At 44.3% G+C, this 25,134-nt stretch overlaps 2 protein-coding genes across 2 annotated transcripts; one reads left to right on the top strand and one right to left on the bottom strand.

The window, feature by feature from the left end:
• Positions 1–5,106: 5,106 nt before the first annotated feature.
• On the top strand, positions 5,107–20,321 carry LOC311370789 (SRSF protein kinase 1-like; the record flags this gene model as incomplete). The annotated part of the gene is made up of 15 exons (XM_084489097.1): positions 5,107–5,132; positions 5,456–5,583; positions 5,701–5,809; positions 5,901–5,988; positions 6,460–6,547; positions 8,217–8,323; positions 9,080–9,245; positions 10,420–10,445; positions 10,929–11,148; positions 14,357–14,749; positions 15,477–15,571; positions 16,597–16,704; positions 16,962–17,031; positions 17,281–17,373; positions 18,826–20,321. The coding sequence occupies 15 exons, from the start codon at positions 5,107–5,109 to the stop codon at positions 19,008–19,010; spliced, it is 1,902 nt and encodes a 633-aa protein (XP_084345223.1). The 3' UTR covers positions 19,011–20,321.
• Positions 20,322–20,629: 308 nt separating this feature from the next.
• On the bottom strand, positions 20,630–22,749 carry LOC311370788 (LHFPL tetraspan subfamily member 5 protein-like; the record flags this gene model as incomplete). The annotated part of the gene is made up of 3 exons (XM_084489096.1): positions 20,630–20,643; positions 21,142–21,378; positions 22,347–22,749. The coding sequence occupies 3 exons, from the start codon at positions 22,747–22,749 to the stop codon at positions 20,630–20,632; spliced, it is 654 nt and encodes a 217-aa protein (XP_084345222.1).
• Between the last annotated feature and the right edge of the window lie 2,385 nt (positions 22,750–25,134).

Below are 25,134 nucleotides of genomic sequence, written 5' to 3'. Positions count from 1 at the left end.
TGCCAGAAGTTTTACGGCAAGGTCAGCGAGCAAGTAGAGAAAGAAATCCATACTATTAAACATTAGTGTTTTTCAGAGATGGAAGTAACTTGAGAAAAGATTTTGTATTTTTTCTATTGCAGTTTTTCTGCCTAACCAATGTCTTACCCCCTTAGAAGCATTTAATTTAATACCGTTACCGTCTATGCCTCAAATCATACCGTGATATACATTTTAGTCCATACCATATAGCCCTAACTCTTTGGATTCTCTGGTCTCTTACACTTCTCTCTGAAGAAGTGTAAGAGACCAGATCAACTTTAATCAAATTGATCTGATGAGAGACCAATAATATGTTGTGGAAAGGAAAAAAAGAAGCATATAGGCCTATTATTGATCCCCTCACAAAAACATTAAGTAGCTTACATTTAGGCACTTTCATTACGTCTTTTTTTACTTAGCAATGGCAAGATGAAGCCGATGACTGATGACCACCGATGAAGACCATGACCACTGGAGGCGAATCCAATGATTAAGTGAAACAGCCGTGACAGTGTTCGCCCCCGTTGTCAGTTGTGATGCACATCTGTCAGTCTTCGCTAAGCCCCCATGATGCGAGTGCCTCCTCCAGGCCCTGGCTGATAATTTCGGCAGTGTGGTCCTCTGGAAAATATGCCGTCTGTAAGCTCCGGCTTTGAAGAGCCCACTTCTCGTTGATAAAATGGATGGTGAGGCTCATATAAGGCTCAGATATACGACAAAGTATTTCACACACCCAAGCTGGATTTCCATTTGTCCCCGGCACTCTTCATACAGATGAGGCTGTACAGTTCTCGAAAATATTTTATGCCAGGAAGATTGCACCTTGGGTCCAGCACATTAATATATATATATATATATATATATTTTTTTTTTTTTCCATAAATGATTTTTATTATTATTATTGTTACTTTGCCACCGGGAAGTGACTTAAGCTTATTGAAGTGGGAGATGAAGGGGCGCCACCTACAGTCAAATTTCCTCAAACACCCTCTCAGAGAATATTACATTTTTTCAAGTTTGATAAAGAACATAACATCCCTCAACCAGGAAGATGACAGAGGAGGCTTGGGAGACTTAAGAATTCTTCTCCGAGCCAAGAGAGATGAGAATGCAATAACATCTGCTTGCGGTCTTGAGTAGGCAGAAGGGGGACCCCAAAAATGTCTGTCAAAGGACATGGCTGAAGATTTAGCTGCAGGACGTCAGATAGTGTTTTGAAAACAAAACACCAAAAATTGTTCAGTATTGGACCGAGAACAAACATATGACTGTGGTCAGCAGAGGCAAAGCCACACCGATTGCACCTATCGCCTACGCCAGGGTATATTTCTGCCAATTTGGCTTTAGAAAAGTGGGTTCTATGAAGTACCCTAAACTGTATGAGCCCTAGGCAAGCACAGGATGATGTTGAGCTCATTCTATCGATTGCCTTAGCCCACCAGTCATCTGTGAAATCCACATTCAATTCTTTTTCCCATGCAACCTTAGCTTTGTGCACAGGTTTGTTATTGAGCAACATGAGACCGCTATATACCTGGGATATAAGAGCTTTCTGATTGGGACTTAATTTCAGTAATTCCTCCCAAGGCAAAGTGGGGGATGGTGAATAACAGTTGCAAGCCAACAAATAAAATAACGAAACACAAAAAGCGGTTCTCCTTAGGATGATTCATGAAACAATGTTTGATTGAAAAGAAGGTGCTGTATGAAAGTTTCCCTTTCAGGTTGGACGGAGACCATATGGAGTTATATTACATAAGGGAAGAAGAATATGTGGCATACTCTGCAGTTAAATAAGAAGATAATTCTCAGCCCATATGGTTTTTGATGAAAAAATATATGCGTCCCCAGATGTCTGTTTGTGGCTCCCCATGGAAAATAATAATAGTGGCCTATGACTGCCTTAAGGCCTACAGGTGGTTCACGGTTTACGATGGGTGCAAAAAGACCCACCTTTCTACGTCCATCGGAATAATTTGATTATATTCTCGTAATACAAAGCATACGCTTTTGTCTGCGTTTGTCTCCATATCTCAGGCTGTAGTGGTTTGCTTAATGACCAGAAACAACTTGGGCGGCACGCCCAGAGTGTGTTTTGTAGAGCTCCAGATAAAGGGTGTTGCTGAATAAGCACTAAAGGTAATCTAAAGAAGACCCGTTTTCCTAACACAAAGCACTCTTATCCTTTTGTGTGTGGGTGGCAAAGAAACAGGAAGTTCCTAGTGTACTAACTAACTGCTACCTGTCGAGCTTAAACAGAACTATAATCTTCAGGCATTTCACTGATTTCAGTTGCTGCACAGCGAAGGATCCATATATTTTAAGCAACGTTACCTGACTTTGTCTTTCATCACTGTTGTGTGGCAGTGATATCCAGGTCACTGTGTTCATGGTATGTCAGGGCTCAAGGTGATATCCAGTGATATCCAGGTCACTGTGTTCATGGTATGTCAGGGCTCAAGGTGATATCCAGGTCACTGTGTTCATGGTATGTCAGGGCTCAAGGTGATATCCAGGTCACTGTGTTCATGGTATATCAGGGCTCAAGGTGATATCCAGGTCACTGTGTTCATGGTATGTCAGGGCTCAAGGTGATATCCAGGTCACTGTGTTCATGGTATGTCAGGGCTCAAGGTGATATCCAGGTCACTGTGTTCATGGTATGTCAGGGCTCAAGGTGATATCCAGGTCACTGTGTTCATGGTATATCAGGGCTCAAGGTGATATCCAGTTAGACTGGGTACCCCCAGCCCGTTCTGCCGGCGATTTGAATTTGCACTGCAGCAGGGGCTGGAGAGGAGCAATACATTTCTTCCTGTTTCTGATCCACTTTTACTGGAGCCAATCACCAAGCTGGCTTTTCCCCCTGGTGCGCTAATGGCTGGTTTAACACAATGACGACAGGGAAGCAATCAGCCAATTGCATACAGAGTCATTTGAACTACGCCCATTGATCACGCCTCTTGTGCTGAAGAAAATGACAGCAACCTCACCAGACCAATGTCCAATCTACGATTGAGCTTGATCTGGCAATAGCCAGGCTAATATCCAGTGATATCCAGGTCACTGTGTTCATTGTATATCAGGGCTCAAGGTGATATCCAGGTCACTGTGTTCATGGTATATCAGGGCTCAAGGTGATATCCAGTGATATCCAGGTCACTGTGTTCATGGTATATCAGGGCTCAAAGTGATATCCAGTGATATCCAGGTCACTGTGTTCATGATATATCAGGGCTCAAAGTGATATCCAGGTCACTGTTCTTATGGTAGACCAGGGACTGCCACCAAAATGGTAGCATTTGCAACCATTAATTATTTTGATGCGAGGAAATTTTTTCCTAGGTTGCATTGGTGTCAATAAAATAAATAAATATCTAGATTTATTTGGGCTATAGTTCTTCCCCAAACATGTACTAGATGCACATTGTGACATTTCAGAACGGGGCTCTTGCCACATGGACATGAGTTGAGGTTGTAGTTTTGTCCCGTTTAATTTCTTAAATGGTTCAATTGTTTAGAACACGTTTTATTAGAATAAGTGCAAACTACTACATCACGAGCGTGTGGAGTCACTGGCCTTCGTATCCTCTTTTGGTACAACTCGACGCGTTACGGTAGAGCCTCAATGTAAAGCCAGTCACACACGGAGCACTGCAGTGTAGAAGGGGAGGAAATGGTCAATTGCATTGAAGGTCTTGATCTGTGTGTTATGATGGGTGGGTATGATGGTTTTGAGCAGTGCTGGATGCTGTAGTGTGCTATATTGTGTGAGCGCTTTCATTGGAAAACACACTTTAAACGCTGGTTTGTACGCTGCAAAGTTTGTGAATTGTACCGCACTAGTGCTATTCAAAATAGGAGCTGGAGAGCAAATACACACATATTATTCTGGATGACCAATCACCTTAACATTTTTAAGTTAATCGTTACTGTAGTCAATTACTTTATTACCTGCCTGTTATTATTAATACATAGACATTTTTATACAGGAGTGCAATTAGTTGGTTTGTGAGAAAAGAGATGTCAAGGTCCTGGCGGAAAAATAAAAACTCTAAGCAATAAAAGCATTATAAAATTATAAGTATAAGTTAATCTTTTCAAATGAATGTACACAGATTGATGGTATGTGTCAAAGGACATGCCAATGCTGCGAAAAAAGTGCTGTGACCAAATGCGTTGGTACCACCAAACTAAAAAGTTGGTGGCTGTAGACTGATAGTCTTAAGCCCTGTATATCATCCCTCTTAAAAGCTATTGCTTATGGCAATGCATCATGCTTTTACAGTCCCCTGTATTATGCAACTAGTTCCTTTGCAATGTCTTTTTCATTGAAGCTATTGCATAGGCTATCTCTGAAATGCTTGAACCTGAATCTGAATCTTTCAGAATATTCAGAGTATTGTTTTGTGTTTCCAGCACCACGGACAGCACCACTGTGCGAGCCCAGGCTCCACAGTACAGTGTGTATGACTGATTTAGAGTTATTTTCTACCTTGCTTGCTTGTGAGTTTTTCCTTCAACTACACTACACTTCAACTACACGTCTCCCGTGTATTTTCCAGGGAGTTGTTGTGTAGGAGCAAGTGGAAAATTGTCTTTTTAATAATTCATTCCTCCATGCTGAGGATGTGTTTATCTAAGTGTTGACTCCCCGTTGGATTGAGACATTTGGTTAATGTATGCTGTTTATCCAAGTGTTTTCCCGCTGGAGTGAACCAGGTGTTTAGTGTATGATGTTGGGACGTGCGGAGTCACACGGAGGATGCTTTGCTTGGGGGTTTTGCACGTCGTGCTGCTTAGCGTGGTGTAAGGATTTGTGATCTATTTTTGTTCTTCCGTTCTTGTTGAATACTTTAACTGAAATCCATGAGGCCTGGACCAAGCCTCCCTGTCAAAGGTCAAGTTTGGCACTAAATCGAAATGTTGATTCTATAGAAGAAACTAAATTTGTGATATGACGAGGGAATAGCATCTGAAGTGAAAGCTCTTCTTTCATCTACCTTCACGGCTGGGCGACACAAAACATTCATAAAAAAAACATGGGGAAATTGACACACGATCAAGCTGGATATCATGATAAGCATGAATTCAAAATACCACTCTAAACGGTAAGTTTAGAGTGGGGTAATTACATTTAAGTATCTGGACATTTAAAGTTTTAAAACCATTTAAAAGGCATATATTATCATAATTAATTTAGACTACAACTATCTAACTATACTACCAAGATAAGTCATCTTTATTTCATGACAATATAATACTGTCAGAAGACTCAACTTTAAGACTCAACATTAAATTATTGCCCCGCACTACCTACCAATTGGCAGTTATCCAATTACGACTTTTTTTTAACCATCACTGCACCAAATTACCCTTGACTCTCTCTGTGTGTGTCCGTCTCCCTCCCTGTCTCTCCCTCTCCTCCCACTAGGCCAGAGCCTCATGGTCGTGGAGGGGGATCTCAGTCAGGGCAGGCCGACTCCCCCCTCCCAGAGCAGGATGAGGAGATCCTGGGCTCCGACGAAGAGGAGCAGGAGGACCCCAACGACTACTGCCGGGGTGAACGGCCTTCATCCACTCACACGCACATCAACCCCCGGTGCTCGCAGGCGTACATAAACCCCAAGCGCAACCCCAACACCTGTGTTGACATTCTGTTTTTTGTGTGTGTGTCAGGTGGCTATCATCACGTGAAGATCGGAGATCTGTTTAACGGCAGATACCATGTGATCCGTAAGCTGGGCTGGGGACACTTCTCCACGGTGTGGTTGGCCTGGGACATCCAGTGAGTTGACTCACGACAAGTCATACAAGTCTAAGGGAGTTCTAGTTGTTGTCGTGTTTTCATGGTGTGTGTGTGTGTGTGTGTTTCTCAGGGGGAAGCGCTTCGTAGCGATGAAGGTGGTGAAGAGTGCGGAACACTACACAGAGACGGCCTTGGATGAGATCAAGCTGTTGAAATCTGTAAATCAATTCACTACCTCTTGGACACATGTTTTCTTACGTTAAATGTTTATATTCTGGTGCTTTATAAAGTTTAAGAGAAACCCTTGTGACACCTCCGATTCCAACGCCACGAGACAAAATCATATGTGTTGGGCTAGAGCGCTGGGGTGTTATAGTAAAAGTGTCTCGGACGTGTTCAGTATTATCAGAGCTGCCCAGATGGACCTCAACACATCCATACACACCTATGGATGTGTTCGCCTTCTCATATTCTCGTGCCATCGGTGTCCATTTGCGTGACGTCGACGTCACAACTGGCAATTTATGTTTATTTAAACCTGTTTTCTCTAATTGTGGCACATTTTTAGTAACAGTTACAAAAAGGTATAGGTTCAAATGTTGAAGATCACATAAGACGTATTTCTAAATCATTTTTGGATTCAATGCTCCTTTTAATTAGTTGTGTGTGTGTTTGTTTGTGTGTTGCAGGTCAGAGACACAGATCCGAGTGACCCCAGCAGGGAGAAAGTGGTCCAGCTGCTGGATGACTTCAAAATATCCGGCATGAACGGCACTCGTATCCTCTGCAAAAATAAAACAGAACCTAATCACACGTTCTGCTTCTTAGCGATCTCTTTCCTTACCAGCCATCTGACTGTCAACACTTTCCACGCCCTTTATGAGAACTCTCGTCGTGGAAATTAAGACATGAGTGTTGGGGAGGCTTCTGTCTTGACACAGGAGGGAAAGACGTAGCTGTGATTGAAAGATGACCGTTAATTTTCCTTCTATTATTTTCTCCTGTCGGTGATGGTTTTTGGACAGACTGATTATACCTATTCTAGGGCAAACTGCCAATTTAGTCTGTCCAACAATCATGAATAACACTATGTTGCCTCTAGCTTAAACCTTGGATTAATTGCTGTGACGAAAGTGTTCATTGGTATGACCAACACAGACAGCTGGTCAATTGCCTCTCGACCATTGCTATTTTGGACCCGATATCTGTTGCAGCTGCATCTCATTACACACTCAGGCCCTACTCACTTGTTTGACCATGTTGGTAAACCGTGTAGCCAAGCTAAACCTCTGTGTTTCTCTTGTTTGAACATCGGTACCTCAGAAAGCCTGATGATGTCTTTGTAGAAGACGCGTTCCATAGTATGGTTGTGTCATCTTAGCTGCACGTTGAGACTAAGTAGTCCCTATTCTTGCGTTGGTGCTTTTCTCGACTGGGGTGGGGTGGGGGGGAGATTAATGGTGTTCTCATTTGTTGTCTAATTAGTAAGTGCAACAGAGAAAGGATTGAACCTACATCAGGATAATTATAGTACAGCTACCACTGCCTCAATCACAGTGCATTAGGCTTTATAACCAGGGCTGCACATAACTTTTTTAGTGGGTTACTCAGGTGAGTACCAGGAGATGGTGTTTGGTACACACCCCACACATAGCCCCACATGTAACATCTGATCTTATGAAACGTACCCAGTTTCACAAAGGAGATTCCATTATCAATACACAACTTAACCACAGCAGTGTTTTTTGTGCCACCTTTTTAATTTTTTTTTACTAAAACTGCAGCAGCTTGACCACGGAGAGTTTGAATATCTCACAGTAAGGAACGTTGCAATCAGCTGATTTTGTGCAGTTCTCCAGTGTGTGCACAGCGCACATGAACGCACATTTCAGTGCGCTTATCATTCATTTCCAGCCAAGGCATATCTTGGTGCCACTTTTCGAAAAAAACTATTTTCTTCTGCTCCGGCTCAGTTTGCCTTTTCTTTGCAGGTGGCGAACGCCAAAGTAGCTGCTCAATGTTTTTTCGATCTCCCATTAGTTACGCAAAAGCGTTGTAGTGACACAAGTGACGTTACGCATCCCTGATTATGGGCGCGCATGCGTACTTGCGTACCAGTTATGTGCACCCCTGTTTATAACCACCAGCAACATAAAGGGATTAAAAACACACTGCCATGTAGGAAAGGATAAATGTAGAACGATATTCTTGCAGTATTTGTAAATAGAAATATAGACTGCATTGACACACGGCAGATAATCAGAAAACTGTTCAAGCTGTTATGTAGTATGCTGTAAATGTTAAGTGAAGGTAAAACATTGTACAACAGCAAGAAATGTGGGATCCATTCGGAATTCATCTTGCCCACATCAGCATCTTGAGGGCAACCTAAAACTCTTTTGTTTGTTTGAAAGACTGCAGTTGTCCTTGACTCCCGTGTTGCCAGATGTGTGCATGGTGTTCGAGGTGCTGGGACACCACCTCCTCAAGTGGATCATCAAGTCCAACTACCAGGGCCTGCCTCTGCCCTGCGTCAAGTCCATCATACGACAGGTACCACCTGTTTCCCACTAGGGATGGGTCAGAATATTCCATTATTCGATTATTCGTTCCCGAGGGTCAAAGCCGATTTTGAACATTTGGACGGAACTAATGTTGTTTCTGTAGCACTATTCGTTTTTTTTATTATTATTAATCATGCACAGAAAAACAATATACACAAGCATAAATATTAATATATATGCATACAACACAAACACTGATCACTGTTAAAGTTCGTTTTTTTGCGTTTAAGATATGAAGTGATTTCTTGCCGATGGTCCATGGCTACCTTTGTGAATGTCGGCACACATGAATAATCGATTATTTGTTCATACCACCCACTGATTATTCGACCATGAAGAATTGGAGTTATTCACATCCCTATTTCCCACCCAACTCTCAGGCCTGGCTGGGCTCTGAGGTCAGCTGGCTTCAGAGCACCTTGGGGAATTCTTGCATTCTTAAATGCAAGCATTCCATTCGGCTTAGAAATTGAGTGCTTGACACTTGGATTAGAGTGTGATGTTGGGTATTTTAACGGAGATGTTGTCGTGGAAATTGTGTTCGCAAGACAAGGAGGGAGAAGTGGCATCCCTGTCTGCCACTTTTAGACATGACCTCAAGTTAATTCAGATAGATTATTAAGCAGGTAGGGCGTGTTGCTCAGGGTGGCTGCTGTGTTTAGGAGCCCCAACAGCCTAGCCACTACACTTTACTGTCCCCAGGACAGTTTATTGGCTAGGTCTATCAAGCGTCTTTATTTTGTAGGTCCTGCAGGGGTTGGACTACCTACACACCAAGTGTAAAATCATCCACACAGACATCAAACCAGAGAACATCCTGCTGACCGTCAACGAGCCCTACATCAAGAAAATGGCCGCGGAGGCCACCCAATGGCAAAAGAGTGGCGCTCCCCCCCCCTCCGGTTCTGCAGGTCAGAGACTCTCTCACTCTCTCGGTCCGTGCGTCTCTCTCGGTTTTTGTTGCCGTGTCTCAGTCCGTCTATGTCTCTCAAATGCGGAGCTTGAGCTAGCATGGTGGTTTGTTTGACACATAGCTGCCCTGCCGAGTTTTGGGGTTTCTCTATATAGCTGCACAAGTCCAGGGCCCAGTTTCCCGATAACGATGGATCCACGCTCGTACGAACATTCTCACGATTTATCCTTCGAACGTTTGTGAAAATGTTCTGTGCGTTTCCCGAAGCTCCTCTTAAAATGATGCGTGTGCACTGCTCTAACAACGTTGGTAGGCTTGTAACTGTCAACTGACACGCAGGAATGTTGTTAGTTGTATGAAACTGTATATTTTGTGGCCGCAAAAATATATCTCCCCATCAAGGCCATCATCAGAGTAGCCTACGAAAAGAATAGACTACAATAATATGAATACTAAAAATATGAAAACACAATTGATTAGGCCTAGGCCGACATATGCTATATCAGTCCTTATCCTAAATGTTTTCACCGCATCTCCCCTGAAATAATTCCATATTACAAAAAAAAATTGCTTGTGTCTGTGTGAGTACATTTATTTTAATGTGCTGATTTGTGAAACATGCTTTGCGCAGCAAAGAAAGCAGACTTTCTATGATTCCGCATAAGGTTTCATTGATTGGTGCGCGCTCTCTAGTCTAGAATCTTTGGTGTAAACATTAAAAATGCAACGTTCCATTCATTCATTATCATTCAAAAGCAGAAGCTAGGCATCGACACGGCTATTGCTGACCTGATTAAGAGAGCTTGGTCTAGAGGAAACGGTGTGAAAACTGTGAGGATGAGGATGAGGATGAAGACCTGTGACTATAATGCACAGGTAATGTAAAATAAAGCGAGGTCTGCTTTATTTTATTGATGGATCAGGTTATGTACACTGTACACCAGAACCAGGGATGATCATGCAGTGACACAAGGAAAGATGTTTTTTTTTATTTGCTCTTGGGGAAAAGAGAGAGAGTCATTCAATGACTTGCACAATGTTCTCCACTTTACCACCAGTAATGCTTAACATCCTTATGTTAACTCAATGCCGTTTCTGATTAAAGAATTGAACGTGAAGGTTAATTATTTAGTGTGCAGTATAACGTGAACTCTTGTCCTCTTGTCTTGCAGTCAGCACAGCTCCGGCCCCCAAACAGGTTGGTTGGTCTTTTCTAAATGTGTTTTCATGGATGTATCCTTAAGCTGCTCATCTGGTTCACCAAGATAACATAAGATGTACTTTCTGAGTCACCGCAGTAATAAGACAACAGGGCGGAATTATAAGGAGAATTATAAGAATGTGTACGATTCTATCATAACATTATATATAAATATACAAAATAAAAATAAAAAATTGTTATAGAAATGTGAGCACAGAATGTAAATGTACACATTATTGACAATTGATCATGTTCTTAATGGTCCCATCCCATGACATGCCACCATGTGTGGTGTGATCCGTCACACATCTTGGTGGACACGCCCTCCTGTGATGTCATAAGGGGCGGATTTTCAAAACGGCTTGTAACACACAGCTCACCTGGTGGCATGTCATGGGACCTTTTAAGATCCAACGTCGCTGTTATTGGTGTTGGCATTATTACAAAAGCTAGAAACAGAACCTCCCGCCCGGTCCCCAGGTGGTGAAGATGTCCAAGAACAAGAAGAAGAAGCTGAAGAAGAAGCAGAAGAAGCAGGCGGAGCTGCTGGAGAAGAGGATCCTGGACATGGAGGGAGGAGCGGGGGCTGAGGAGGACGAGGAGGAGGAGGACGACGAAGAGACCACGGAGGACACCTCCTCCTCAGCCACCGTGTCCACGTCGGCCACCCTGCAGGACATCGCTAACCACGCCCCTGCAGGTGATTGGTCCCCCCGTTGCCTCTGGTCACCAGTCATACGGCCAACTGGGACGCTGAGTCTGGAATAACAGGGGGCTAGAGGCACGGTGGCAAATCCCATCGCTCTACTCACTGCCTCGACCTACTAGGTTAACGTGCCTTAAAACACGCTGATCAGAATCAGAAGTAATAATAATAATAATAAATGCCTTGTTTTTGAACAGGGACAGTGCACATTAATGAACATTGATGTTTAAACATCTCTGTAAACATGCCGGATTGTAGCAGAGCTGCTAATTTGCATCCGTAGTCCCTAATAAAATAAATATAAAAAGTACAAACAGAAGAGACGGCAAATAAAAAGATAAAATACAAAATAGAGGAGACAGCACACACAGGTCACGATACCAAATATTTAGAAGTCGGTACCAATACCAGTGAAAATCCACGATTCTCGATACCATTTCGATACCACGGCAAAAAACAAAAATAAAACAATAAATCCCATGTACTTAAACCTAGGGATGTCACGATAACAGAAATTTAGTAGTCGATACCAATACCAGTGAAATTCCACAATTCTCGATACCCAATTCGATACCACGGTCAAAAACAAAACAATAAATCCCATGTACTTTATTTATTAAAAACATTTAAACATTCCAAAAAACAGTGGCCCTGGCATGTAGCCTTCAAGTAATGAATAAAAATAAACCACTATTAACATTACAAAAAAAGAACAGTGGCATGTAGCGTTCAAGTAATAATAATTAAAAAAATAATAATACGCGCTGAAAGCAGGCAGTCATGCAGCTATGCGGCTGGCGTTTACACTTGCGTGCATGGCGGGGTTTAAAACATAACTTCCAACCTAATATTAAGTAATATAACGCAGGTGCGCAAGGCAGCCACAGGAGACGCCAACATTGTTTTCAACTGCTCGGTACCGCGCCGTATTAATTAACCAAGTTTTGAAAAGAAAAAGTATTTGAAGCGAATAAGCAACGCTGTTTTTGATTTGTTTATTTGGTTTTGAACGAATAATTTTGGATGCATGCATCGGCTTTGAGTTGGTTTGTTTACTTTGAAATTGCATACGCTCGCAACACACACGCACACGCGCACACGCACGCACACATTCACCGCCGCACCTACTACAACCTGCCGATCTTCAATCAAAACAACATCATGTAAGTGATGCCGAACGCAGTCGTACCATGCGTGTTTAGAAGCGCAACATTGAAACGGGTCCCGTCTGAAACAGTCGCGCGGCGCAGCGTTCCAAACGCAAAGTACTTCCAGACGCGACTCTTGTTCTTTTTATCGACGAGTCGAGGCGGAGCCGTCGCACTCGCTGCAGCTGCCGTCTTCCATGTTCCCGTGTAGGTCTATATGCTGCCCACGTGACGTCCAGAGGAATTGCGTCCTCGGTACCTACGGTACTAAGAAAAACGAGTACCGTCACGTTTTTTGAATTTTGGTATCGACTTGGTACCGAAGTATCGGTTCTCGTGACATCCCTACAGCACAATACATTACACAATCGTAAAGATACCAGATCCAGACAGGATATAACAATGCATTAAAAAGTACTTTTATTACATCTTATTTTACAAGTAACATAGCAGCAACAATACAAGACAAGACAAGTAAATAATATAGTAAAAATAAATATGTAAAACTAAGTAGCAGAAATGGTAGTGGTACCAGCCACGGTTGATTCTAGTGCTAAAATGTTGTGAAAATTACAGAAATATGTATTTAAATTAGGGGTGGCAATCTCTTGGCACCTCACTATTCGATTCCGATTCAAAGGTCAATGATTCGATTCTAAAGCGATTATCGATGCATCTCAATGCAAATATTTTTTATGTACATTTCCATGCTTAATGGATAATTACTAAAATGATCCCTCTCTTCATTCCACACCCCAAACATGACATACAAAATGTCCTGGAACAGAAACGACAACCAGAGATATTTATAAGCTATCATTTTATTGTCATTGCAGTTTTAAAGCTTCGCCACCAGGGCGTGCTGCAGCACCTGCCGCACCCCTACTACCCGCGTCACTGCGCATGCACACCAAACACATGCTTATATACAAACTTAAATCAAGTTCGAGAGTGGTCTGCAGAATACAGAGCCTGTGTAACATAGTATCATTAGGATTCTATAAACTCTACGTTGACCGCAACCCCTGCCGAAACTCTCTTCCTGCGCGTCTGCGCCTGCAGGTTTTCTGCGCAGAGAACTGGCAGGCGGAAAGGAGAGTTTTCTGTAGCGCTCTGCAGCAGGCGAACAAAATATACATCATTTTTTAAATTCCGATTATTAACTTGTCCGTCTGCATCGAGACGGAATCATTCTAGAGAGAATCATGATGCATCGAAGAATCTTATTATTTTTCCCACCCCTATTTTAAATAATCCGTTTTTGTTAAGATGTGTGAAAATGCTGTGCAAATTACAGCAATATGTATTTCAATAATCTGTTTTTGTAGTGTGCGTGGGGTTGGTTTGGGTGTAGTGGATTGCCCCAGGAGCCTGCCTGCTTGGGGAAAAAAACGTTTGCGTTCTATCTGTGATCTGTGACCACGTTGTACTGACAGGACAATCTAGTGGTTCCGGTCTGGGGGGTCCTAGCCAGAGGGATGTGGGTCTTTAGCAAGATGCCCACATACTGTATACCTTAGTGACATGCATTTAAAATTCAGTGACAGTCGCTCTGGCTAAAAGCATCTGCTAAATGACTGTTGTAATGTTGTAAGTAAGGGCCTTCAAGGGCGCACTCACACTAGGCCGTCTGTACCGTTGTCCGAGTATGTTTGCCCCCTAAAGTCTAGATCGTTTGTCTAGTGTGAGCGCGCCGTCCGTACTCCAGTACAGTTCAACTCCGTGGCCTCAGTTCACTTCGGAGAGGTGTGCTCAGGCCACGGTACAGACGCTAATGAGCCGACACGCGCACATGCACGGATACGCAGCCTTCATGTACAAGAGGCAACCGTACTCAGGCCCAGTTACACAGGCCAGCGGCACAGTTGGGGGGGGTGCAATCATACTTGAGTACGGTGTGTGAGTGCGCCCTAAGTCCACATTGTGCTTCGGTTGGTTTTAAATTGTCGAGTCCTGGCTGTATGAGAATGCACCGCTTGGCGATCATATTAAGAGTTCATTGCATGCAGGACTCGGGTTAAGTCAGGTCCCTTACCCCGTTCCACGTCCTCCAGACGGCGTGTCTGAGGCCCAGCCGACGCCCGAGGGCAAGGAGCCGAGGGAGAACAGCACGGAGGAGGAGCTGAGGATGGAGGTGAACGAGAACGGCCGCGCCTCGAGTCCGTCACGCATCGAGGTGCAGGAGGTGAAGGGACGGGAGAAACAGCAGGAGCAGGAGGAGGAAGCGGAGGAGGAGGAGGAAGGGAAGGAGACAGAGGAGCAGGAGGACAACAAACACGACCCACACACCTGTAACGGGAAGCTGGAGGAGGGGGAGAAGCCCGAGCAGCCGTCCCCCCACCCCTCTGAGCCGGAGAGCGGGGAGTTGACGGGCGAGGGGGAGAGGAAGGAGGAGGAGATGGACACGCAAGGCACCCGAGGAGGCAGTGATGTGGACTCTCAGAACGGTAGGTCATGACAAGTCGTTTTCCTCGTTGTTTTGAGATGGGTATTCACGTTCAATTCTAGGGCTGCCCCCTAACAGTCGACTAAACGTTAGTCGATGAGAAGAGTCTCAGTCGACCGAGTTTTCATTAGTCGGTTGGTCGCGCAAAAAAAATTATTTAACTCCATCAAATCATACCAATCAAATCTAACTAATTATAATATTGAGGGTGTCGGATCTGGCTGAGAGTTTATCTCCAGCTGAAGCTGCTCAGAGAGAGGATGGTGACAGCAGTACAGAGGAAAGTGAGCCCGGCCCCGCACCAAAGAAGGAAAGGGAGAAGCAGCAGGAGATATCCACGCTGATGGCTGCTGATGAAGAGGAGCACACAGAAGGCTCCATTTTGGAAATAAATGTACAAAATGTTCAGTCTCCTTGCTGGTTGTTCTGACACATTCAGAACCAATACCGCTTTGCCGTTAACAGGCGGCTCGCTTCGTGCGTGCGCTTGTAAATGTATTTCTTTAATGTAGCACAGTGTTACTTATAACATTCTTTCTCAGCCCTGGAACTCAAACCATTTTCTGATGCCTTTTTTATTTTATTTTTTTATCATAAACGTGCGACGACTAATCGACTAATGGCTCGTACTAACGACTACTAGTCGCCTAACAAAATCTTTAGTCGGGGGCAGCCCTATTAAACTCTCCATCACCTCCCTCTCCCCTCCCTGGTGTCTCCCTCTGCAGGCTCCTCCTGCAGTCTTCTGGTGAACCCGCTGGAGCCGCTGAACGCAGACAAGCTGCAGGTGAAGATAGCCGACCTGGGAAACGCCTGCTGGGTGGTGAGTACTACCCGCTCTGGGCTAACACGCCGCGCTAGGACGCACCACAGTCGCTTGCTCCTTGTCATGCGCTTGGTCGGATGGACGCGATCATTATTCATCAGGGCCTATTCAAAGACAAAGTCAATTTTGCTCGCAACATAAGTTTTAAGTCTTGCTCGTTAGAAAATTAAGAGGTTTAATCATTTGGCTTTCCTATCTTGAGCCAGGGGGGGGCATTAGCTCAGGAGGTAGAGCGGTTAGGCTGGTAACCGCAAGGTTGCTGGTTTGATACCCGGCTCCTCCTAGCTGAGTGTCGTGGTGTCCCTGAGCAATTAATAATTGCTCATGACGAGTTGGCTGTCGCCCTGCGTGGTCGACTCCGCCGTCGGTGTGTGAATGTGTGCATGAATGGGTGAATGTCAATCAACACTGTAAAGCGCTTTGGATGAAAGCTCTTTATATATAAATGATCTATATAAATGAGGACCATTTACCATTTAAAGAGTTCAAGCCCTGTTCGCTCACAGGTCCCACACACATGGTGACTGTTGATACAAATGGCCTTGCTGCTTAAATACTTCACCACACTTGCAACACACTGCAATTAATTCTACATGGCTTGTATGGGCCTAACCTGAGCTGACCCTACGTTGCTGCCTCACTCTTCTTCTGTCCTGATGCCTACCAGGGCTGAACGATTCATCGAATTCAAACCGACATCGTGATGTAATAGAACGGGATATGCAAATCGCAAAGGCTGCGATAAAAAAAAAAAAAAGATTGTGTTTATTTTATTTTTTTTTCAATTCAATCGTTAAATTAAGATGTTATAATGTCAATTCATGCATCAATTCATCTCAACACATCGGCCTGGCCTAAAAGAAAGAGCAGTTTATATGTTGACTGCTTCCAATGTTGTGTTGGTCATACAGAACATTCCAAAACTCGCATACTAAATCGCAAACGCAATATTGGTTGAACTAATCTCAATGAGATGACTTCCCCGTATCGTTCTGTCCCGCCCCCCGCCCCCCTCCCCTCAGACCAAACACTTCACAGACGACATCCAGACCCGGCAGTACCGCTCGCTGGAGGTGCTGATGGGCGCCGGCTACTCCACACCGGCCGACATCTGGAGCACCGCCTGCATGGTGGGTCCAGCCTCTCTGAACGTCTACATGGTCCAGTTCGCAACCTCCTGTTGGCTTGAGTTGTAGCTGTTAATAGGATTGACAGCTGTCGGTGGTGGGGGATCAAATGAATCAATTATAAATGAATTAAATTATCCATACGCAATCTGAGCAATAGCAATGTTAACATGATAGACACTTGAGGTAAACCGATGCAGACATGTACCTGGTCAAGTGTAAGCTCAGCTGAACAGTGTACTTGATGTTGTGCCTCCCAGGTCTTTGAGCTGGCTACAGGAGACTACCTGTTTGAGCCTCACTCAGGAGAGGAGTACACCAGAGATGAAGGTTGGTGCGTTGTGACGTGATCCCAAGCAGTTTTCACGATAAAGAAATAAAAACAAGGCTACAAGTCTACAACTGTGGATTTTAAATGTAACTTGTTCGTAGTTTATACCAAAGTCGTCTCTGCAGAACTGTGTGTATCAGTTTTCTAAAAAGCTGTGAATTTGATGTGATCTCTTCTATTGTAAAACGGGGTTCATCCCAGGCTCCACCTGAACACACTCTTAGCGGCCGTCTCTTTCTCCTTTTCAGACCACATAGCCCTCATTATCGAGCTGCTAGGGAAAGTTCCCAGGAAGCTGATCCTGGCGGGGAAATATTCCAAGGAATTCTTCAACAAGAAAGGTAAATAATCACACGTCTTCTTCTGTCCCCTGCTCCAAGCCCTGGGCCTTTATGAAAACTGGCACGGCTCCTGAGGAGTTGGAAATACTAGCCTCATCTGTGTCCGTTTGTCTGTCTGACTGTGGCATTGGCGTGATGCTGGAGGCATTCACATGGACGTAAAGGGACGGACTGCCAAACCGTGTTCTGTCACAGTCTTTCTGTGAGCCAAATCGTGGAGTCCGTCATCGTCAATATTTCACCTAGAAACACAATAGAACAGAACCAATATATCCATATATTGTCTGATACTGTATCATACGAACTGCGATTTTCATATCAATACTACTATCTATCATACAAGTCATTCTACTACTTATCAGAATCATAGGCCTACTTATAATAAGTCTATCATAATACTACTAATTAGTATTATACTTCTGGTACTTATCATGCTACTACTGGTACGTATCCTTCTACTACTTCTACCATTCATCATGTTTATACTACTTCTACTACTATCACTCTAATACTTCATCATACTACTAGCCTAGGTTTGAGTTCAAAAACAGCCGTTTTGGTTTTTTTTTGACACTCAAACTTTTGTAAACGATTTGATACTCAAATGATTTGTATGTCTGAATGTTACGCTCACTCCATTGTGACGACCGTCCGCATTTCGACAGCCAGCATTCACGTAGCATTGTTCCATTAGATTCTTTTCAAATAACAAGTCTTTAGTCAAGGCCCTGAATTGCCCAGAAAATGAAAACGTTTGCTGAACATTCATTCTGTCACTATGAGAAAGTGTCACGTTTGATCAGGAGAAAAAACATCAGAATTCTGAGCCCCTGTGTCTTTAACATCTGATCCGACGGGGGAGCCCTGGTACCACTGCTGCACCGTGACCCCCTGGTGGCATAGGTCCATAGGTCCCATGACACGCCACCAGGTGTGGTGTGGATTAGCCGTTACAAGCCGTTTTGGAAATCTGCCCCTTGTGACATCACTGGATGTGTGCTGGATAGACCAGCCGACCCAGTGGACCGTAGCAAACGTTGCTCATCTATCCCTCACACATCTAGGTGGACACGCCCACCTGTGATGTCATAAAGAGCAGATTTCCGAAGCGGCTCGTAACGGCTAATCCGCACCACACCTGGTGGTGTGTCCTGGGACCTTTAACATGAACGCACGCTCTCGTCCTCCCCGTCCTTCAATGAGATGCACTCCTTCTTTCAAAACCTGCCCCCAAATAGGCTTTGAGTTAAATTCTAAATGAATGTGTATTCATCCAGAAGGTGCACAGAATGAAAGGTAGAAGCTATATACGTATACTCCATTTAAATAATTCAGCAAAAAAAATTAAATTGAAACGATGAAATACTCTGTAAACTGCAGCTTAGGACCCCGAGGTCACGTTGTAGTGCAACCCTTCCCCGAGTCACCCAGGCTGTGCTCCCGTCCGCCCAGGAGAGCTGCGTCACATCACCAAGCTGAAGCCCTGGGGTCTGTTCGAGGTGCTGGTGGAGAAGTACGAGTGGGCCAAGGAGGAGGCCGTCTCCTTCAGCACCTTCCTGCTGCCCATGCTGGACCTGGTACCGGAGAAGAGGACCAGCGCGGCCCAGTGCCTGTCCCACCCCTGGCTGTCCTCCTAGGGCAGGGGGGGGGGGGGGGGGCGCGCCCTTGGAGGTCGGCTGCATGCACCCCGCAGCACAAGGCGGCTGGAGGTTCTGCTCTCTCGCTCTGTTTCTCGCTGTCTTTAGGTTAAAGGTTTTACATTACCGGAACTGACCTGACATGACTGATGGTCACTGTCACGCACACACACACACACGCGCTCTGTACCCTGGCCATGGAGTACACTGGTAATATAGGACATTTAGGAGGTTTGAGCTAGAAAAGGTTATTTTCCTTTGGCTGCCTGTGAGGATTAGACATGTTCTCATCTTCCCGTTGCCTATTTTTTTTCCTTATCTTTGTGTTGAATGAAACTATTTTGCAATGCTTCATTCAAAGTCTGTCTGTGCTGACATCCTCCAACATTGCCACCAGGTAAAATATGAATACACAATCATGGTATATTTGAGCTGTACTTTGTTTGGTATATGAACACATTTGTTTATATTTTTTTGTATTATAGTAAGCCATGTTTTTCTTTTAGTTTTTTTTTGTTTCCGTTATTATGCGAGTTTGCTCTAGTGTCTAAAGCGTTTTTGCCTGCTGGCACTACAGAGCTAACGTGGCTAGGTGGGTCGCTAACACCTTTGCCCTGTTCCCTTGAGATGGCCTGTGTGTGTGTGTGTGTGTGTGTGTTTGGAGATGTTCAACAACCAATCTTTTTTCAACACGCATCTAAGTTATTTCTAAGACAACAGAAGAGATGAATCAGAACTCCTTGCTGTGTGGGGAAACCAAAACATGCTGAAAAAAAAGAGAAACACTTGGCACAATCTGTTGTGAATCTCAATCTCCAATTCCTGCATGAGGCTGCAGATGATTTCCCAATAGAGTCGAGTTTGACGGCTGTGTATTTGACACCACATCCTGCATACTGCATCCACCAGCCGCATCGTCAAACTGTCTAAACAGGGTAATCCCGACCTCCAACCGTGGAGTTTGGAGTCTACCAGGTTCCATTTTCAGCTACGATAGATCATTCCATATCTGGAGCCAATGTCAACCTGTTCTGCGTGCAGCGCACCAAAGCACGGGCCGGCTCTGTCTCCACAACGCTGGCTTGGGACAGGTCCGCGCAGTGGAGACCCTCAGTTGAGGACTGGCCTCATGGACTTTTAAGATGACGTGGTTTTGCGGGAAGACATCTACACCATTTTTTTTCACCCACTGAGATACCTTTTTAAAATGGTCGCCTGTTCAATTGCAGAGGAGGGAAGTTGTGAGCTAATTTTATTACGCTTATTTTCATAGCCTTGCGTTGGAACAGCTGGGCGCGAGAGTTGGTTTTTGAAGGGATCCATTGATTGTTACAATAAAATATTGCTGTAATAATGGTTTAAGCCCCCCCCCCCCCACCCCCAAATATGCTCATGACATTTTGTTAACTCATCAGCTGCCAACTCCCCCTCCCCTTTGGTAACAAGAATAAACCATTTTCAAAATAATTCTTGTTGCATTCTTTTCTGAAGTTTTATTCCAAGCTACAACTTTTGTGGAAGTTTATGAAAAAACAAGTCAAGCAATAATACACATCAAAATCTTCGTCACCTTGACTAATCCCACTTTCACCGACGAGTTTCCGTTTTCAGAGGGCAGCTTACGCCTCTTCTACTGGGAAGAGGGAAGACAATAATGAGAATCACTTGAATGAGATGCACTCCTTTCAACACCTCTCCTGCCCCCAAATAGCCTTTGAATTATATTCTAAATGAATGTGTATTTATCCAGGAGGTACACAGAATGAAAGGTAGAAGCTATATATGTATACTCCATTTAAATAATACAGCAAGAAAACTTTTTTTTAAATTCTGAAATACTCTAAACTGCAGCTTAAGACCAGAAGTCAAGTAGAAATATTCTTCAGGTAACCCCTCCACAGCCCTCTACTCACCCCTACCTAGTCCATCCTTTATGACCCCTCCATGTGTCTCCCTAGTCCTCCTATCATCAACCCCCGCCCACTCTCGCCCTCTGCCCTCCAAACCTTGTCTGACTATCTCGCCTATCTCACCATCTCCTTAGTTCTTATTCCTCTCCGGCCCGTCTCGCCTCCCATCCCTTCCCCCTACGGTCCCCCGGTCCTTCCCTTCACACCCACTCTCCTCTCACCTTTGCCCTCCACCTTGAAGTCCTCGGGCAGCAGCTTGTCCTGCCGGTTGCCCAGGCTGAAGGCCAGGAAGGAGAGGATGAGGGAGTCCATGATGCTGATGATGGCCAGGATGTAGGCCCAGCGCACGGTGCAGTTGCCCAGCGTGTACTTGTCCGTGCGCTGCCCGCACATGCGCTTCACCTGCTCCGAGTCCCAGCCGTCTGGGTAGATCATGCAGCCAATCACCATGCAGGTGCCTGGAGGGCGTGGGAGGGAGGGGTGGAGACGCTAGCTGTCAATCTTAGGTAACTCGAAAACCCATTTGTAAACAAACATTAGTACATGATAAATGATTAACTGTTAATTAACTGTCAATTGTTAGTAAATGTTTAATGTTTAATTACTAAAATACATTATTGTACCCTAGTTTGTATAGCTGCTGCGTTAAATGGTGTTTGACTCGGGAAGGAAATAAACCCACTGATCAGTTGCCTAGAAACGGTACTCCTTGGCTCTGGAGAGAGCTGCTCATGTATATTTCACTGAGCAGGGAGACGCCTCCCCCTCCCCTGCCCACCCCGCCCTGTCTCTCCCATCAGCCAGAGCCATGTGGCAGATCAGGTGACCCCATGGTGAAACACTATCTCTCCTAGAGAGGACACACTTTCACTTTCTTGAAGTGGTGCGTGCCGTCTCACTCTCTCTTGGTACTCCAATTCCATTCCTCAAACCCCCTGCGGTGTTCATTAGAAGTAAGACGCATAATTACAGTTTTGCTGAGGTCCAACTCAATAAGTGCACTTCTTGAAAAGTCATATTCTTTACTCATGTGTCACAAAAGTACACAGGAACTGTAATCTGCAGATGTCAATTTCTTCAGTATGAAATATGACCAGCAACCACACACACACAACACACACACACACACACAGGTTTGAGCTTAAGTGTGTTACTTCAAACCAGAATCTGATCTATCTCATTTAGGCTAATATATACACATTTATAATGTAATCATTCACATTTTTCGATTATTATTACCATAACCACCATGTTTTGACACAGGGTTAGGGTGCAACACACACACACACACACACACACACACACACACACACACACACACACACACACACACACACACAGAGTAACACACACAAACAGTCACATTCCACGTTTTTAACCCCAAGGTAAATCCAACCACAGAGCAACCTTCACCACAGAGACTCACAAGAGGCCAGCTGCATCCAGGCGCAGATCTTGTACACGCTGCCGGCGTTGAAGAAGAAGAAGAGGCTGAAGCAGGCGATGCTGCCGACCACCAGCAGCATGGAGATCCCCACGAAGAACATGGCCGTCTTGAAGGCCCCGGACGGGATGGACCCGAAGTCCAGGGCGCTTCCCTTGCAGATGAGCTCGTTGGTGAGCGCGTTGCCAATGCAGTAGTGGAAGAGGCCGAAGTAGCCGGCCTGCGGGGTGTTGACGCTGTCGCCGATCCAGTAGGGCTGGATGAAGATCACCATGAGGATGACGGAGAACGTGATGGTGAACACGATCCACAGCACGCCCACGGCGCGCGCGTTGCGCACATAGTTGGTGTGGTAGATCTTGGCGGCTTCCTGGGCGGGGAGCATGGCCGGTACTGTCTCCCCCTCACTGAGAGAAGGTGGCTGTTACTGTCTCCTCCTCACTGAGAGAAGGTGGCTGTTACTGTCTCCTCCTCACTGAGAGAGGCTGTTACTGTCTCCTCCTCACTGAGAGAAGGTGTTACTGTCTCCCCCTCACTGAGAGAAGGTGTTACTGTCTCCCCCTCACTGATAGAGGCTGTTACTGTCTCCCCCTCACTGAGAGAGGCTGTTACTGTCTCCCCCTCACTGAGAGAGGCTGTTACTGTCTCCCCCTCACTGAGAGAGGCTGTTTCTGTCTCCTCCTCACTGATAGAGTTACTGTAGAGTTACTAGCTGTTACTGTCTCACTGATAGAAGATGGGTGCCTGAACCTTTCAAGAATAGACTGTTAGACATTTCAAATATATATATATATATATATATATATATATATATATATATATATATTTAAAACAACTGAATTATAAATATTTCACCCCCTCTAATTGTTAGAGCAGTCCTTCCTCCAAAGTAAGGGTCTTTTTCGTCGCTGAGGTCGGCCCACTATTCCCGAGTTGTGTCGCTCCTCCTGCTGAGAGAGACGGAGGCTCCGCGGACAGATCCCCGTACTGAAGCCAATGGATTAGTCCACTGGAGCACGCCTGGTTAAAGGCAGTAAGCATCAGTCTGTCGGGCAGCAGTGGACGGGTTAAGGAGGTCATGAATGATTGATGGTCAGAAGATACGCTCCACTAAGTGGCCCCGTCCAAGCTTTCCCAGATGGTGGTCTAATGTGTGATTATTTAATTTGGAGCCACACAATTAGGCATAATGCAAACCTATCTTTATTTGTTTTTAAGATCATAGGCCTTTTTTTTTTATTAGCACTCATCTTTTATCAATCACCCAATCTTTTAATAGGATTATGTACTGAAGAAGTAGGCTGAAAAAAAGGTACTAACAGACTGCATCTACTCCAGATAACCAGTAGGCTGTGCTATAACTGAGAACTAAATGATCTGGGCTTAAAAACGGATTGAAGCGATGCATGACTGATTCGGTCAATCAATTGTTCAATTCATTTATTAAATATTTTAACAACTTGACACAAATATGAAAAAATATGAGGAGGCCTACACAATGGAGTCTTTTTTTAATATATATATATATTGTCATGTTTTTCTAAACCGTATATGTTTAATGCTAATATTTCCTTCGCTGTTAGTTGCTCTGAGTGAAAGCTTCACATATTCAAAACAACAGGGTTAATGGATTGTTCCTCAAGTCAGATCCTACAAAAGAGACGCATGAACGTTAATATGAAAAGCAAACAATGCGTTGTGTTCATACTTGCTTCAGCTACCCATATTTCTTCTCTTGGTCACATGTGCTTTATTCCACATTTTCCATGCGTATCTTTGGCAACTCTAACCAATAAAAAATAATTTGATACAGCTGCCAGGAGTCACTTGAAGTAAAGTGCAGATCACAGCAGAATGAAATGCATATTCACACTGACAGAAAGAGGTAATCATAATTATGAGGCACTCGTATCTTTACAGAGTTGTTACAGACTAAAAATGCTGTCGATTTCTGGGACATATTCAAATTAACTCATTGAATTTCCCTTTTTATAGTTTGTGCACCAAGAATAATGAAGTATTTCATATTTAATGCTTGCAGATAGATGATTAAAATAATATTTCCCCACTATTAGCACCGCAATTGTTTTTATATTATTAACTTTTTTATGTGTTATTGATCCCATATTGTGTAGGTATGGGGCTCATGATGTCTTTCTGTGACACAGAGAAAATCAAGACTGTGCTTGTAAAACAGGAGGATATTGGGACAATGCTTAAGCATCAAACGTAATCTGTGGGATTCAGAACAAGCATGAGATAACCTTCAATTATAAAGAAACTGGTGATCAATTGCATGAGCTGACTCCATGGACAAACTGTGTCAGAATTCTGTTCATCTTCACAAAATATTAGAACATTCCTGACAGGAATCCCCCTTCCCCGATGTAGTTCAGATTAAGGCAAGTTACGGTTTACAGGGAGTGTGTTGTTCAGTGGCGTAACATCTTGGTTGACGGCCCCGGTGCAAATATTTTTGCACCGTTGATGCCATAGCGGAGTTGCGATCGGACGGGATTGTTGATGGGGGGGGGTGATGCGATCTGATTTTTATAAAGACAATATTGATATGGGGAAGAAATATAAAGACGGCATTTTGGGGGCCCCAAAAGGCTTCCTCCATGGGCCCCTAACGGCGTCTGGACCGTCGATATTTACGCCACTGGTGTTGTTGTAAGAGTCAAAGTTAAATGAAGAACTTGCTTAATGAATGAACAGACTTTGAAACAGCTCTTTAACATGCTCAGCTGCATGGCTAAGACCTTGGTAG

This window comes from Micromesistius poutassou, assembly GCF_964030765.1.
Source record: "Micromesistius poutassou genome assembly, contig: SCAFFOLD_3664, whole genome shotgun sequence".
Taxonomy (NCBI): Eukaryota; Metazoa; Chordata; class Actinopteri; order Gadiformes; family Gadidae; genus Micromesistius; species Micromesistius poutassou.
Note: the sequence above shows the minus strand (reverse complement) of the source record. Positions and strands in the feature narration are given on the sequence as shown.